This window comes from Pelophylax lessonae (assembly GCF_965119305.1).
Source record: "Pelophylax lessonae genome assembly, chromosome: 6".
NCBI classification, from domain to species: domain Eukaryota; kingdom Metazoa; phylum Chordata; class Amphibia; order Anura; family Ranidae; genus Pelophylax; species Pelophylax lessonae.
In genome coordinates, this window is record NC_138773.1 from 172,143,002 (window position 1) to 172,160,897 (window position 17,896).

At 39.6% G+C, this 17,896-nt stretch overlaps 1 protein-coding gene across 4 annotated transcripts in view; it reads right to left on the reverse strand.

Annotated features, from left to right (window-relative positions):
• The window catches only part of TMEFF2 (transmembrane protein with EGF like and two follistatin like domains 2), a 915,272-nt gene that overhangs the window by 57,128 nt on the left and 840,248 nt on the right, over positions 1-17,896 (reverse strand). For all 4 annotated transcript variants that reach the window (XM_082261208.1, XM_082261209.1, XM_082261210.1 and 1 more), the window contains one exon: positions 5,232-5,390. In XM_082261208.1, coding sequence (XP_082117334.1) covers positions 5,232-5,390 — 159 coding nt within the window. The remainder of the gene's footprint in view (positions 1-5,231; positions 5,391-17,896) is intronic.

Consider the following 17,896-nt stretch of genomic DNA (forward strand, 5'->3'; position numbering starts at 1 on the left):
GTTTGTTTCCCATCCTGTAGACACAAAAGGCAGTGAGAGGAGATCTATCTCAAGCAGACAAATGTCACCATATAAGTGTCCACAGTGGAACTGCATACAGAGGGCACACATCAAAATAGCCCTTTAAGACATTAAAGCATGTATCCTAGATCATAGCGGACCAACCACCACACAATACATATTCCAGAAACACCACATTATTGTAACCCTCTATGCCAAAACGATTCCTGTAATGTCTAAGGCCTATGTATAATGATGTGGTTGGTCAGCTACTATCTATGTTACATATTAAACCTCTTAAGTGACTTTATTGGTGTGTGCCCTCTGTATGCAATTTTAAATTTATGGCCCAAAAAAAATTATGATATTTTAGACGTGTCTTTCATGTGTTGTAAGTTTCTTTGTAAATGCCACAATGACAGTCCCAGAGATGTTTTTGCTTTTTTTTTTTTTACTTGGGTGTTTATTTACCATAAACTAAGGGACTTCACAATTAATCATTTGTATCTTTTTTATCTTTGAGTCAATAAATCCATTTCTAAATTGATATTTGTCTCCATTGCATAACCCTGTACAACAACCTTTACCACCCAAGTGGGTAAAGAAAAAACACTTGTATTTTGTTTATTTTGTTAAATATTTCTATTTCATTGCTCCTCCTTGCATCTCTGTGTTTAAATATGTGGATTTTAGGACCATTTTCAGAAATGTAAAAAGACTATAGATGGATCTAAGATATACTGACAGCTTTCATCTTTAATAACATAGTTTTACCTCCAAAGATCTAGGAAGTTAGCTCAATAGCAATTTGCATGAAAAGGAGCAAGTCTGTAGTAACAAAGACGGGTATCCAATCCTCAAATGATTAGTCTAATTTGATTAGATTAGTTACGGCTGCTCACCAGTCAGGACCAGTCAGTATTAATCTATGGAAGCTAGCTCTATATTAATTAAGACACCTGAAAGTAAAATTAGTCTTTTGATGCCCAAAGAGCATCCTGAATGTTTTGAATATATCCTAATATACAGTATATATATATATATATATATATATATATATATATATATATATATATTAACACAGTATCTCAAAAAAGTGAGTACACCTCTCACTTTTATATAATTCTTTTATTATATCTTTTCATGTGACAACACTGAAGAAATTACACTTTGCTACAATGTAAAGTAGTGAGTGTACAACTTGTATAACAGTGTAAATTTCCTGTTCCCTCAAAATAACTCAACACACAGCCATTATTGTCTAAACCGCTGGCAACAAAAGTGAGTACACCCCTAAGTAATAATGTCCAAAAGTTGGCCCAATTAGCCTATTTCCCTTTCCGGTGTCATGTGACTGGTTAGTGTTACAAGGTCTCAGGTGTGAATGGAGAGCAGGTGTGTTAAATTTGGTGTTATCGCTCTCACTCTCTCATACTGGTCAGTGGAAGTTCAACATGGCACCTCATGGCAAAGAACTCTCTGAGGGTCTGAAAAAAAGAAATGTTGCTCTCCATAAAGATGGCCTAGGCTATAAGACGATTGCAAAGACCCTGAAACTGAGCTGCTGCACAGTGGACAAGACATTACAGCAGTTTAACAGGACAGGTTCCACTCAGAACAGGCCTCACCATGGTCGACCAACGAAGTTAAGTGCACGTGCTCAGCATCATATCCAGAGGTTGTCTTTGGGAAATAGACATATGAGTGCTGCCAGCATTGCTGCAGAGGTTGAAGGCATGGGGGGGTCAACCTGTCAGTGCTTAGACCATACGCAGCATACTGCATGAAATTGGTCTGCATGGCTGTCGTCCCAGAAGGAAACCTCTTCTAAAGATGAGGCACAAGAAAGCCCACAAACCGTTAGCTGAAGACAAGCAGACTAAGGACGTAGATCACTGGAACCATGTCCTGTGGCCTGAGTCCAAGATAAACTTTTTTGGTTCAGATGGTGTCAAGCATGTGTGGCGGCAACCAGGTAAGGAGTAAAAAGACAAGTGTGTCTTGCCTACAGTCAAGCATGGTGGTGGGAGTGTTATGGTCTGGGCTGCATGAGTCCTCCTGGCACTGGGGAGCTACAGTTCATTGAGGAAACCATGAATGCCAACATGTACTGTGATATACTGAAGCAGAGCATGATCCCCTCCCTTCGGAAACTGGGCCGCAGGGTAGTATTCCAACATGATAACGACCCCAAACACACATCCAAGACGACCACTGCCTTGCTAAAGAAGTTGAGGGTAAAGGTGATGGACAGGCCAAAAATTTCTCCAGACCTAAACCCTATTGAGCAGCTGTAGGGCATCCTCAAGTGGAAGGTGGAGGAGTGCAAAGTCTCTAGCATTCACCAGCTCCGTTATGTCATCATAGAGGAGTGGAAGAGGACTCCAGTGGCAACCTGTGAAGCTCTGGTAAACTCCATACCCAAGAGGGTTAAGGCAATGCTGGAAAATATTGGTGGCCACACAAAATATTGACACTTTGGGCCCAATTTGGACATTTTAACTTAGGGGTGTACGCACTTTTGTTGCACTGTTATACAAGCTGCACACTCATTACTTTACTTTGGTAGCAAAGTGTCATTTCTTCAGTGTTGTCACATGAAAGATATACTAAAATATTTACAAAAATGTGAGGGGTATATATATATATATATATATATATATATATATATATATATACTGTATATACATACAAGCCTGATTCCAAAAAAATTGGGACACTGTACAAATTGTAAATAAAAACAGAATGCAATGATGTTGAAGTTTCAAATTTCAATATTTTATTCAGAATACAACATATATGACATATCAAATGTTTAAACTGAGAAAATGTATCATTTTAAGGGAAAAATAAGTTGATTTTAGATTTCATGGCATCAACACATCTCAAAAATGTTGGGACAAGGCCATGTTTACCACTGTGTAGCATCTCCTCTTCTTTTTATAACAGTCTGCAAACGGACTGAGGGGACAAGTTGCTTAAGTTTAGGAATAGGAATGTTGTCCCATTCTTGTCTAATACAGGCTTCTAGCTGCTCAACTGTCTTAGGTCTTCTTTGTCGCATCTTCCTCTTTTTGATGCGCCAAATGTTTTCTATGGGTGAAAGATCTGGACTGCAGGCTGGCCATTTCAGTACCAAGGTCCTTCTTCTACGCAGCCATTATGTTGTAATTGATGCAGTATGTGGTCTGGCATTGTCATGTTTGGAAAATGCAAGATCTTCCCTGAAAGAGACGACATCTGGATGGGAGCATATGTTGTTCTAGAACTTAGATATACCTTTAAGCATTGATGGTGCCTTTCCAGATGTGTAAGCTGCCCATGCCACTAGCAATCCCATACCATCAGAGATGCAGGCTTCTGAACTGAGCGCTGATAACAACTTGGGTTGTCCTTGTCCTCTTTAGTCCGGATGACATGGCGTCCCAGTTTTCCAAAAAGAACTTCAAATTTTGATTCTTCTGACCACAGAACAGTTTTCCATTTTGCCACAGTCCATTTTAAATGGGCCTTGGCCAAGAGAAAATGCCTGCGCTTCTGGATCATGTTTAGGTATGGCTTCTTTTTTGGCCTATAGTTTTAGCTGGCAATGGCGAATGGCATGGTGGATTGTGTTCACCAACAATGTTTTCTAGAAGTATTCCTGAGCCCATGTTGTGATTTCCATTACAGTAGCATTCCTGTATGCGATGCAGTGCCGTCTAAGGGCCCGAAGATCACAGGCATCCAGTATGGTTTTCCGGCCTTGACCATTACACAGAGAGATTGTTCCAGATTCTCTGAATCTTTGGATGATATTATGCACTGTAGATGATGATAACTTCAAACTCTTTGCAATTTTTCTCTGAGAAACTCCTTTCTGATATTGCTCTACTATTTTTTGCTGCAGCATTGGGGGAATTGGTGATCCTCTGCCCATCTTGACTTCTAAGAGACACTGCCACTCTGAGAGGCTCTTTTTATACCCAATCATGTTGCCAATTGACCTAATAAGTTGTAAATTGGTCCTCCAGCTGTTCCTTATATGTACATTTAACTTTTCTGGCCTCTTATTGCTACCTGTCCCAACTTTTTTAGGATGTGTAGCTCTCATGAAATCCAAAATGAGCCAATATTTGGCATGACATTTCAAAATGTCTCACTTTCAACATTTGATATGTTATCTATATTATACTGTGAATAAAATATAAGTTTATGAGTTTTGTAAATTAGTCCATTCCTTTTTTACTCACATTTTGTACAGTGTCCCAACTTTTTTGAAATTGTATATATATATATATATATATGCTAGGATATATTCAAAACATGGGATGCTTTTTCAATACTTATCTTATCTATCTCACTGTTTTGTATTTAATAATGTTTTAAAATGCTTTTAATTTCCTGATATATAAATATATTCCTTTGTGCCACACTTAGGTCCTTTTTACTGCACCATACTGTATACCACTACATTTCTGTTGTGTTCCTGCTTTCACCTAAGTGTCTGAACCTTTTTTACCAGGATATATATGTGTAGATGTGAAGGCATATATATCGCTCATATCTATAGGTATATCACTAGTTAACACTGGCAATGGTACTATCCTTATCATATAATATTGTAGGTGCTATGTTAACAACTGTGAATCTGATAAATTTCCAACAACAGAAGTAAAACTTACAGGTACTGTAAATAATTATTATGCCAGTCAACTGGTGGAATTCAAGTCATGATAAGGAGACTAAACATTATATACAAAGATGATTTGATGGTATAAATCATCTGGTCCAGGTTCCTTTGAAATATTTATTTCTTCTGGTTCTTTTTGTGCCATATCATTTGAGGATTGTCAATATAATCATCATAATGTGCACAAGAACCATTACGTTCATCAATTGCACACACAAACCTAAAGAAGGCGATTAGCAAACATGTCTTCAATTTGTCCCCAGTAAAAAAACTCTGCCTGGTCATTTTTTTTTAATCATGTTTGCATTTGCATACCTCTAGGAAATGCAAATAGGAAATTGAACCTAGTTGGGGGATGACTGTATTGTCGTATAGCCGGTCTTCTTGGTCTGTTATGCAAATATACAAAAATAGATTTCTACTGGTATTACATATTTTTTACTTTTTAAATGTTGTCATTAAAATCCCTAATGGTTTAGTACACAGTTTATATGGTTAAAGGATCATTGCTAGGGCAAATAAAACATATTTTTTTTTTTTTACAAAAACAAGTACAAACCTTGTAATGCAAAGGATTACAACACAGATAATGGCGATCTGAATAGTTCCAATCACTGCTGCTATTAGGACATACTGGAAGCGTACGGGGCCTGGGACAACGTATAACACATTAAAGTCCTTTTTTTCACATTTTGAACCACTATAGCCTGCGTCACATCTGCAAAGATAAATACATTGTTTTATTAGAACAATAGCCATGCCATTACACACAGTGTGCATTTGTAACTTCTTTCATTTTATTTTCAAAACAGCCAATCAATTTATCAAATCAAAAGAGCCAAAAAATTGTGAAGTGCTCACGCTTCTCATGAGCCAATTAGTTTATTTTCTCTTTAAACTTTTGGCACTGCAACAAGGCCTGTCTTTGAAATCTTGAAACTGTCACTTGGTTGAGATGCTAAATTAAAATAAAATGTAATTCACATCGCCTATTCTGTCCCTACAAAGCAAAGCCATGCTTTTTTATAATTTGCTTCCATCTAAACTGACCCTACAATACACCTTTGTTAATATATATTTAAATAATATCTGTAAGGCAATATGGAAAAAGTGTCAATGTTAAAATAAATACATTAAACAGCTTAAAGCACTACAGACTCAGATGTTTTTTTTTATTATGCAATCAGTTAAAGCAGATTTCACATTTATATTTCCATAGTTATAGGTAAATAGTGGTTATTATTTATGACCTTATATTCACTTATACAAATGCCTTGCCCTCTCCCCACACACCTCTCATTTTTGCGCCTCCAAAAGTATCATTTAGTCATTTAGAAAAGTTCATGACAACCCATTTTCAAATCCACAATGATATTTGTGTAAAGTTACACTGTAGTGATGACAAAACTTATATTGATGCATTGGTGGTAATATAAAGCCAATGGAGAGTTTGTTGTTAGCATGATCGAAATTTTACTCCAATGCATTGTACAGTTATCTTCAAGTATTTTTATTTTTCGATCTGTCTTTTATTATAAAGACATGTCCTGTTTGATAGAAGACTGAAATATTGGGGAATTGCCTCAGCCTATTTCTTTTGTGGTACTGCCCATTGTTACCCCAAAAAGCTTGCCATTTTCCCAAAGTAATATGTTATTTGTAACTTATGCCAGACAACCTAGGGTACTCAATAGTGATTCTAAACCCATCTATTGACTTTTATTTGTTTCTATGTGCCATGCACCACACGCAAAAGAGCTTTGTTTACAATTCAAATAAAACTTTGCCCAGCTCAGACTACCCTGAGGTCTGTAAGGGAGGGGGTATTCCTGAATAGTTATATTTTAAAGCATTAGTTAGAAAATACAATTGCATTTTATTACTGTCAAGGCTGGCTGTATCTCCTCCCCAAGCTGAAGACAAAATTATGGGTGTTCCTTTGGTGGAGTTAAAGCCATTACTAAAGCCTCACCCGCTCGAAATACTGCAGTCTGTCCTGTCTGTGCCTCCCCTGCTACCTTACTTGTATATAAAACACTAAGGCTAGCCATAGACCATTCATAGACAGTTCAAATCTCACACGATTCCCCCAACAACACAGTCAGTCCTGCTGAACTGGCTGAGATTCGAACCATGTCTAGGCAGGCTAAATGTACCTTTGGTACAACCAGCCTGCTGGGTTTACTTGCAGTTATCGCTAGTGGCTGCTATAGCGGCTAGCAATAACGGCCCCCCCCATCAAGAGAAGACAATGTCTTGACAGGAGGGATTCCCCTGTCAGCACCAACTGTGTTGATGGGGGGAGCATGTGAATTTCTGACCTTCAACCTATGATTGAAGGAAATAAATTTGCACTGTCTGTGGCCTGCCTAACTTGACTGAGCCCAGACTATTCTGCTCTTTCAGAGGTGATCGATTATACAGCTGTCAGCTTGTGTTCTTGAAAATTAGAACAGCTGCAGAATTCACAAGAAGAGAGAAGCAAACAGCTTGATAATCTTTCCTTTTAGAAATAACAGAATGGTCTGGGCTAAGCTAGTGTTTTATGTGCACGTAAGGGAGCAGAGGAAGCACAGATATGGCTACACAATTAGAAAGAGTTGTCAGCTTGCAGAGGAAGAGAACGGGGGGCTGTGCAGGCTCTGTGTGCACTCTCCATCAGGCTCCCTCACCTCTGAGCTGTCATTTACAATTGGTTTCACCTTTGTCCAGTGTTGTTTGCTATACGTACAGGTGGGGTAGAAGGGCCACAGGACACATTTACACGGCAGAAAGGGATTAGTACACTGGGGGATTTAACAAACATTTAAACTTGTTGCAGTACTTCTTTAAGTAGAGCTACATTGTAAAGGAAGTTTACAGAGTTTTTACATGCATTCTCTTTTTAAAGTATTCTGTTGAATAAACAAAATGCTTCATGAATAAATATATACATTATATTATTTTCTTATTTTTTCTTTCGGTTAAATATTAAATAGTGCATATAAATGTTTCAGATTTACTACTTGAAGCCAGTAAGTGATGAATGTGAGGGGAATTTCAGCAGGGAGTCAAAAAGTTTGCTTTCTACTAGGATATCTATTGCTCGTGGTATTAACCACTTCCGGAGCCGGAAGTTTTCCCCCCTTACTGACCAGGCCATTTTTTGTGATTCGGCACTGCGTTACTTTAACCACTTTAGCCCCGCTCACATTGCTGCTACTGCGGCAATGTGGCTCGTTATTGTCCAGCGACGTAGACCTACGTCGCTGGACTCCTCCCCTTGTGGGCGGCACGCGCGTGCCGCCGGAGGCTCGCTCCTGCTATTTTCAGTCACAGCGGGAGTCGGGCCAGGGGAGGAGCGGCGGTGATCACTGCCGCTCTTCCCCGATCGTCGGTGAATCGAGTGTGGAGATCCGCCCGCTTGTGTAAACAAAGCGGGCGGATCTCCTAAGTGACAGGCAGGGTCTGATTGCAGGGTTCAGCATAGCTGAACCTGCGATCTGTCCCTGTGTCACTCAGTCACCTCCCCCCACACATGTCAGTAAGCACCAGGCATACATTAACCCCTCCCTCTCCAATAAAATTAACCCCTTCCCTGCCAGTGTCATTATTACAGTAACAGTGCCTATTTATAGCACTGATTACTGTAGTAATGCCACTGGTACCCCCAAAAGTGTCAAAAATGTCAGTCAAGGGTCCGATCTGTCCGCTGCAATGTCGCAGTCCCGCAAAAAAAAAATTGCAGATTGCTGCCATTACTCGTTAAAAAAAACACCAAAAATTACAGAAATCTTTCCCTTAGTTAGTAAACGCAATAACTTTTGCGCAAACCAATCAAAATACGCTTATTGCGATTTTTTTTACCAAAAATATGTAGCAGAAAAAAAATTGGCCAAAAAATGATAAAACATTTTGATTTTTTTACATTTTTTGGGGGGGAATTCTATATAAAAAAATGTGAAAAATATTGTTATTTTTTCAAGATTTTCGCTCTTTTTTTGTTTATAGCGCAAAAAGTAAAAATCGCACAGGTGATCAAATACCACCAAAAGAAAGCTCTGTTTGTGGGGAAAAAAGGACGTAAATTTAGTTTGGGTATGGTGTTGCATGACCGCGCAATTGTCAGTTAAAGTCGCACAGTGCCGAATTGCAAAAAGTGGCCTGGACGTAAGACAGCAAAATCCTTCGGTGGTAAAGTGGTTAACTGAAAATTGTGTGGTTGTGCAATGCTGTTCCCAAATAAAATGTATGTCCTTTTTTTCCCCACAAATAGAGCTTTCTTTTGGTGGTATTTGATCACCCGTGCGATTTTTTTTGCGCTATAAACAAAAAAAATTCGATAATTCTGAAAAATCAAACAATATTTTTCACTTTCTGCTTTATAACATTCCCCAAAAATTTTTTAAAAATCATTTTTTTTTTAAATAATTTTAGGCCAATTTGTATTCTGCTACATATTTTTGGCAAAAAAAATCCCAATAAGCGTGTTTTGATTGTTTTTTTTTACTAGTAATGGCGGCGATTAGCGATTTTCAGCGGGACTGCGATATTGCGGCGGACAGATCAGACCCCTAACTGACATTTTTGACAGTTTTGGGGGGACCAGTGACATTAGTACAGTAATCAGTGCTAAAAATTTGCACTGTTACTGTATAATGACACTGGCATGGAAGGGATAACCCAGGGGTGATCAAAGGGTTACATGTGAGCCTAGGGGTGTTTTCTAAGTGTGGGGGTGCTTGTGAAATCAATACACAGACCTGTTTTCCTAAATAGGAGGAACACCGGAGCTCTGCATTGATTCCTGAGAGAACAACGGTCTGCTGTGTTTACAAAAGCGGACTGCCGTTCTCTCTTCACGAGAGCAATCGCGGGCGCCCCCCGGCAATGGCGGTCACCGACCCTGTGGATTGGCTTCCCCGCTGGTGAGTGGGTGCAAGCGCGTGCCACCAGGATCACTCCTGCGGACTGCTGTACAGGTACAGTGATTCACGGGAACCTGCCGACCTGCCACCATATAACTGCTGCGACTGGACGTCAAGTGGTTAAATCAGGCACACAGTCAATTCATCCGTGAGGAGACACATCCCCTTTCTCTCCTATAACTGTCTTTACCTGCAGGAGCAGTAAATGAGAGCTAGTGTTGGGCCTTCTAATTAGAAAGCATAGTATGCTCTGAAAACAAACACATCCTTTAAACAGGCTTATTTGTAAAATAAATATTATATGAAAATAATTAAAATGATTTACCATTTATATAGAAAAATATATAAACTTAAAAAAAATTAAACAAGGTTGTACAATTTATTCTCAACTACTAAACCATTGAGGCATTGTTCTAGTAAATAAATTGCATTCGGTTAAATTTGCATTCAATTTGCATTGCACATTACAACCACAACCAATACATAAAATGTTATTAAAGCTGAACCCCAGGCAGCAATACATGACACAAGCTTTGTGTTCATTAAAACACCATTCATTTTTATTTTTTTTTTTTAATAATACACATTCAGGGATCTCTAAACCATGGTCCGGTTCGGGTCTTTGTCCTCTCCCATGGACCAATTTATACTCACCTGAGAAAGACAGGCAGAGCTCTCTGCCTTGGAATCAAAAAAGTCATGTCTGTGAGAGCGAAAAAAGTTGGTGAAAGCTAACAAGCTGTATCTGTGGAATCTGACAAACGGTGTGCTTCCTCAGCCTGTTAGTTAGGACCTGTATTTTTTGTATAGTTAGTGCCGGTGTTCTAAAATTTCATCGGACCCGTGAAAATTTCCGGACCCTCGTCACTTCCGGTGACTTTGCTAACAGCTGATTGAGAGGAGGAGGGGCTGAGACGGGACGCACACACCGCCGCGGGGAAATTTTACAACACCGCCGCATCATCGAGCAAGGAACATGTTGCAGAGCTGACTTAGAGGGGACTGTCCGTTGGAAATTAATGGTGGAAATGTGGATGTCGGGGACAGAAAATAATGTTAATGAGTACGGAAGTGGCTCTATGTGAGGGCGGACGTTTCCATAGAGAATGCGGAATTCATTTCTATGTGAGGGCGGAAGTCTAGGGACCTCAGGCGGAGGTATGTGTCAGTTATGGCGGAAGTATCGGGAGAACAGGCGGAAGTGGCTCTATGTGAGGGCGAAAGTCTAGGGACCTCAGACGGTGTTCTAAAATTATATATATTCACTTCCTTCCCGCCTCCTCTAAGTCAGCTCTGCAACATGTTCCTTGCTCGATGATGCGGCGGTGTTGTAAATTTTTCCCGCAGCGGTGTGTGCGTTCCACCTCGGCCCCTCCTCCTCTCAGTCAGCTGTTAGCAAAGTCTTAAAATTTCATCGGACCTGGAAAATGTCTTGTGTGCATGCGCACCGGGGCTCGCAACAGCTGTCGCACCAGCTGGTGGTGACGTAGTATCACCGGAAGTGACCTGAAGTGACGAGGGTCCGGAATTTTCACGGGTCCGACTAAATTTTAGAACACCGGGATACGGCTAGGTTTTTGTTTTGCTATTATTTGCCCTATTTTCTGAGACACTGTACAGCACCTGTAAATAAACTTTTATTTAGCACAAATAAATACCACATTGTTTTGGCACTACCCCCATGGATTTGGGATCTGTGCCTGAGAGACTTCTTATCCCAGGGAGCTTTGTACCTGCTACCTGCTTCCCTGCTTGCAGTACATTTCAACATTATACAGGTGGTCCCCAGGTTACAAACATCCGACTTACAAACGACTCCTACTTACAAGCAGAGGGAGCCATCAGGAAGTGAGGGGAAATCTACCCCTAGGAAGGGAAATTCACTCCTGTAAGAGTTATCATGGGAAAAGGGTGTCTCCACTGAACCTTTACCACCAATCCTTGTTTCCACAACAATCCAAAATTTCCAAAATCCAGTTGACATGGGGTCAGAAAGTGAGGTGAAATCTTCTGTACAGGGGTACAGATAGCAAAACAAATGGTGCAGGGGTGTTATCCCTTCCCTATGCTATCCAAAAACTTAAAAATTATTATTTTGGCTGGAGCTACACTAAGAAAATTTACCTGTTCCGACTTACAAACAAAGTCCCTATCTTGTTTGTAACCTGGGGACCACCTGTACCAGTCCTAGATTCTCAGTTGTTGACACTGTAAACATTTTTCTACTTCAAAGGTCTGGCCATTGTCTTTTTTTTTTCTTATCACATCTCACATGTGCTGTAAACAGCTGCTTTCTTCGAATCCTCCAATCAGGCAGTGCCCAATATACATTTGCTAGGTACAATGACCAATAAGGGAGCATTATGTTAGCCACCATACAGAAAAAGAAGGGTGATATAATAATTGTTACCAAGCTGTGGGCTCTCTTTTGTCTATGGACACACAGCAGTCAGCATGACCAGACCTGATGTTGAGAAGTAAACTGACTTCATACTGGTATTGTACATTGTATTTTAAATATGGTTTTGTGTGTAATTTGTAAATCTCATGGAAGCCAGGGGACTTATACTGTACATTGCGTTGTAAATACTGTTTATTGTGTAATTTGTATCTATTATGTACCTCAATCAATAAATGTCTATTGCAGATGAAACAATCCTCTTTTGCGTAAGAACTCTCAGATCTAGCTGTGCAAAATGTAAATACTCCTACAGTGATTGAAGTGTATTCGCATAGACACAGAACCTAGTTAACAGTGGCCCCTTGTGCTTAGCAGTGACCCACCAAGAGACCTACATATAATGGATCTTGGATTGTGATGCTGTAAAGGATTTTATATCTCACTCCCCTGGTGCTTTATAGAAAGATATAAGGAAAGAGTATAACATTTCAATTATTGAGGTCAACATAGAGCAAAATAAATAAGTTCAACTAAAAATATACATAATACTGTACTGCAACTGGAACTTTGTCCTTGTAGCACTGCTTATCAACTGGTCTATGCTGCTACCTCCAAAACATTTTCAAATGTTACATATTACTATATGGTGGAAATATTAAATACTATTTATAAAAGATGGCGAGAGCCATCTCTAGACCCATTTAAAAATAAAAACGTTGTCCTGGAAGTGACTTCTTTTCAAAGTGTACAACTTTTAAACCTAAGTTAATTCAAATCTATAATATTTCACAGAACCCTGCAGCAAAGCTTGCTAATGACTTTGAGTTCTCTGAAGTGCAAAAGATTTGTGATAATGAATGCAGCTCTTCATAAATGTAAAAAGACATGGTATTATCCTGAAATAATTCAGTGGGGAGCCATTGTCATCTCCTAATGGAAATCCTATACAGACTGGAAGCTGGAATGTAAGCAGATTAAAAATTTAGTTGGCAATGTATGGGCCAAGACTATATATATAAAAATACAGAAATATTTGTCAAAATTGTATAAACAGGAAAATGTCCATATTCTGTTTGGCTTCAATTAAGTCACACAGTATGTTTTGTGGTCTATAACTTTGCACACATTGCTTGGAATGTGCCTGTTTTGTTGTTCCTATGACCTGTTGCTACCTATTTGGTGTAATAAAGTTACATAGTTGGGGATGAATGGGGTGCAGATCTTTTTTTTTTAATTCCGTGGCAGGAGTCCAGGAAAGTCTTTCAGTTTCAAACCCAATGGTGGTAAGATCCTATGGTGCCAAATGCAGGATTATCACTTCTATACAAAACATTTTTGTCTGTTTTATTCACAGAGAATAAGGGCAATGATCAAATGACTTGAAATGAGTGAACCAATTTGCTGGTTTTAAGATCTGATCCATATCATGTCCATTAACCATTTACAATGATGCAGATAGAAATAAAGGGAGATTCTCACACTCCATTGTAGGAAGGAAATTTTGCTGAAGGTCTTTTTACAATGTTTCATCTCTATATACTGTATTTAATGAATAGAAGATCTGGCATAAGATAAGTAATTTGCTCAGTCGCTTTAATTTTTGCTTCAGTGGTCTGTGTAATTTGTAAAGGTTAATATAAATTTGCTTAATGTGAGCCTAGGATCAGCTAGCATTTCTCTCATATCAAAATTTCTAATGCTGAACAATATTATCTCTGAAAAAAACATTTTAGCTGTCTATATACTCAGTATTCAGCATTCAGTTTTTCTTCATTCAGAATTGTGTACTGTGTGCCCAGAAATGCATTTTTAAAATACATTGGTTTTTTTTTGACTGCAAGTGGAAGGCTAAAGTATATGTAAACCTTCACCTTGTAAAATAACTTATCCAGTTTAAAAAAGAAATGCAAGGCAAATCATTTGTGTATTTATATAAAAAATATTCTAAATACCTGCAATTGAAACAGCGGCTTAAGGGGCTAGAGGTGTGGTGGAGACTGCAAAGGGGGATGTCAGCAGGAGACAGAGAAACAGCAGGGGGGGGGGGGGCGGGGAAATGTCAACACAAGTCTTGGCCATTGGAGGACAAGCAGACTGTGCTCCCAGCACAGCCAGACATTTGACCACACTGGGAAGGATTTGCTACCATGCCTAGTGTGGTCATTTTAAAATAAGAGGGCAGAGGGACTGTCAGGATCACCAGATATTTCACACAAGGGAAACAATATAAAGTGAACAGGATTCTTTTTAATACAAATATGTGGTAACACAAACATATTGTCACTAACAGGGGTAAGGCTTGAAGACCAGTTGCTATAGCAGTGGAAGCTCATACAGAAACCAGCAGGATAGGAACACAGGCAGGTCACCCAGGCAAATGATGCAGGCTCACCTGAGACGCGGAACCTAACTACTAACCAGTGTTCACCAGAGCTCCTAATGGCGGAGATGGATTTCGCTGCGTGTTAGCACCAGGTCACGGTCCTTAGGATCTCCCCACCAGGAAGTAAGCAAGCCAGGGTCCAGTAGCAGATATAGCAGATTGAGATTAAGCAGAAGCATAGTCGAGGAGCAAGCCAAATGGCGGTAACAAATGGTAGCGAAGATATAGACGGCAGCAGGAGAGACAAAAGCGAGATATTGGCTAGAGAAGGCACAATATTCTGGCAAGCAGGAAATGTAGAGACATGGCTTAAATCAGGAAGTTCACGGGAGAAGCAAAGAATTCAAGGTTCAAAGCAACTAAGATTCAAGGCAGGATCATTCAAGGAATTGCTCAGGATGGAACTGTCCAGCAAGCTGTCCAGCATTGCAGGTGGTTCAGCAAGCAGAAACATTGCCAGACAAAGCCAGAGGTCCCAGGTTCAAGTCCAGGTCCTGACAGTACTCTCCTCCTCCCAAGATGTCCGCTGGATGTCATAGGGCCAGGTTTAAGAGGAAACCTCTAGTGACATTTTCTTGTCATTCCTAGGGCCATGAACATTCTCCTCAGGCTCCCAAGAATTTTCTTCTGGTCCATATCCTTCCCATTAAACCGGATGTTGTAATTTGTTCCTAAAAATCCCGGAATCAAGAATTCTCCCCTCCACAACTTCTTCTTCACCCTGTACCTCAACAGGTAGAGGAGGTGGAGGAATTCTTCCAGAAAAAGGATTTACATGAAATGGTTTGAGTAGCGATATGTGAAAAACAGGGTGAATTCTCATACTGTCATGAAGTTTTAAATGGCAGTAGGCTGGGTTGAACTGAGCAGAAATCTGGAAATTTCCATCAAACTTTTGTCCCAACTTTGCAGATGGAACATGAACCTTTATATTTTTTGGTTGATAGCCAAACTTTGTCACCCACATGAAAGGTAGGAAGTGAACTGCAATGTCTATCAGCAGCCTTCTTGTAACATTCCTGAGCTTCCCTCAAAGTCTAAATCAATTTCTCCCGAATCTCCTGCAACATAGTTAATCTGTTGGTAACAGAGGAATTGGAGTTGCGATAGGAAGATCAGGAAAAAAATTGGATGATACCCATTGTTTAAGAAAAATGTGCTTTGAGCAGAGTTGTATAAAGTACTCGAAACCCATACTTGAGTAAAAGTACTCGATCAAAAATGACTTGAGTAGAAGTGGAAGTGCTCGATCTAAAAGTGACTTGAGTAGAAGTACTAAAGTATTCAACATTTTTTGTACTTAAGTATTGCAAGTAGTTTTTTTAAAAATTTTGCTACTCAAGCACTGAAAGTAAAAGTACCAGTAGTTTTGAAAAAAAAATTGCTACTCAAGTACTGAAAGTAAAAGTACAAGTACTGTGTTATGTAGTTATTAAAGAAAGAAGTAAAAAGTTTGAACATCATATTGTTTTTTATTATTTCAAATGCAGCTTTTATTTATACATACAGTAGCATTTATTTTCGTATGCGCTGATAATACACCTGTTTTGAGCTTCATGAAACCTGCCATCTACTGTTCTGGCAGTGGTAATTTTTATCATAGTAAGGAGTAACTATGCAGCACAAAAAAAATATCGGAGTAGAAGTATTGAAATCATCGAAAAAATTTAGTGAAGTAAAAGTGGAAGAAGGAGAAAAAAATTGTACTCTAGGAAAGTACAGATACCGCCTTTCCGTACTTAAGTACAGTAGTGAAGTAGTTTTACTTAGTTACTATACATCTCTGGCTTTAAAAGGCGGAGCTAAGTCTAGAATTGTGAAAATTCTGCCGTAAGAAAATAGTCCACCCAATCATCCTAAAGATACCTGACAAAACATCCAAGGTACTGCTCTAAAGTTTGATTGGTCTCAGTCTGACCCTTAGACTGAGGATTAAAAGCAGAAGACAGATTAATTGCTACTCCTAAAGCTGAGCAAACGCTTTTCCAAAATTTCGAAGTAAACTGTACTCCCCCATCTGGCACAACGTCTTCAGGAATTCCATGTTGTCTAAAGACTTCTTGAACCATCAACTCTGCAGGGAATCCCACTCTTCTTTAACAGGTATAAAGTAAGCCATCTTGGTGAGGCGGTTGACGACTACCAAGAAAGTGGTCATTCCTTTTGAGGGGGGTAAATTGACCACACAGTCCATAGAAATTGACTCCCATAGTCTTGATGGAACAGGAAGTGGCTGGAACAACCCAAAGGAGAAGCTCAGGGTGTCTTATTGCATGCACAGGTCTGGCACAAGGCTACATAACTTTTGACATCTCTCTTGTACCTATGCCACCAAAAGGAACGTGATAAAAGTTCTTCTGTTTTAGAAACTCCAAAATGTCCAGGAAGTTTAGAGTCATGAATAAACTGGAGAGCTCCAACCCGAGCAGATTCAGGTACATAGAGGCGATGTGCTTGAGTCCAAAAGCGGTTTCTGTACTCAAGGTTGATGTCAGTAGGAAGATTATTGAGGGGCGGGTCATTCTCCTACCCTTCTTTGAGGAGACTCAAGAATGCCTTAGAAATTGTGGCCCCCCGTAGGAAGTTCTTTTGAGACAAGATTGTACATTCAGAGTTGTTTCCCCTAGAAAGGCCCCGCCAACATCCGTGATAAGGCATCAGCCTTACCATTTCTTGACCCAGGTCGATACGAGATAATACAATTAAACCTAGAAAGAACAGCGACCAACGTGCTTGTCTACAAGACAATCTTTTGGCAGAACAAATGAATTGTAGATCTTTGTGATCAGTGAGAACGGTCATAGGATGCTTAGTACCTTCCAGCAGATGTCTCCATTCAGAAAAGGCTTCCTTAATTGCCAGTAACTCTTTGCTCCCTATGTCATAATTCCTCTCGGCTGAAGACATTAAATGAGAGAAGTAAGCACAAGGATGAAGCTGCATCATTTCCCCACTTCGTTGAGAAAGGATAGCTTCCACAGCAGGGTCAGAAGCATCCACTTCCATTACAAAAGGTAGCTCAGGATCAGGATGTACCAATACTGGTGCAGAAGTGAAAAGAGTTTTTAACTTAGCAAAAGCAGCCTGTGCATCAGGTGACCACACAAAGGGCACCCCTTTCTTTGTTAACTGTGTAATCGGAGCTATCACCTTTAGAGAAGTTTCTTATGAACTTCCTGTAGAAGTTAGCAAACCCGGTAAATCGTTTAATTTCCTTAACGTTTCCAGGGACAGGCCAATCTCCCAATGCTTTAATCTTCTCAGTATCCATGGTTACTCCATCTGGAGAAAAAATATACCCCAGAAACTGGATCTGGGTTTGTTCAAACTCACATTTCTCCAGTTTGATGTAAAGTCGATTCTGCCTTAATCTTTCAAAGACAGTGCAAACATGCTTGCGATGCTCCTCCAGGTTATTGGAAAAAGTTAGACTGTCATCTAGATAAGCAATTACAAACTGGTCCGACAGATCTCGAAAAAAATCATTGATGAAGTGTTGAAAAGTTGCAGGGACATTGCAAAGAACAAAAGGC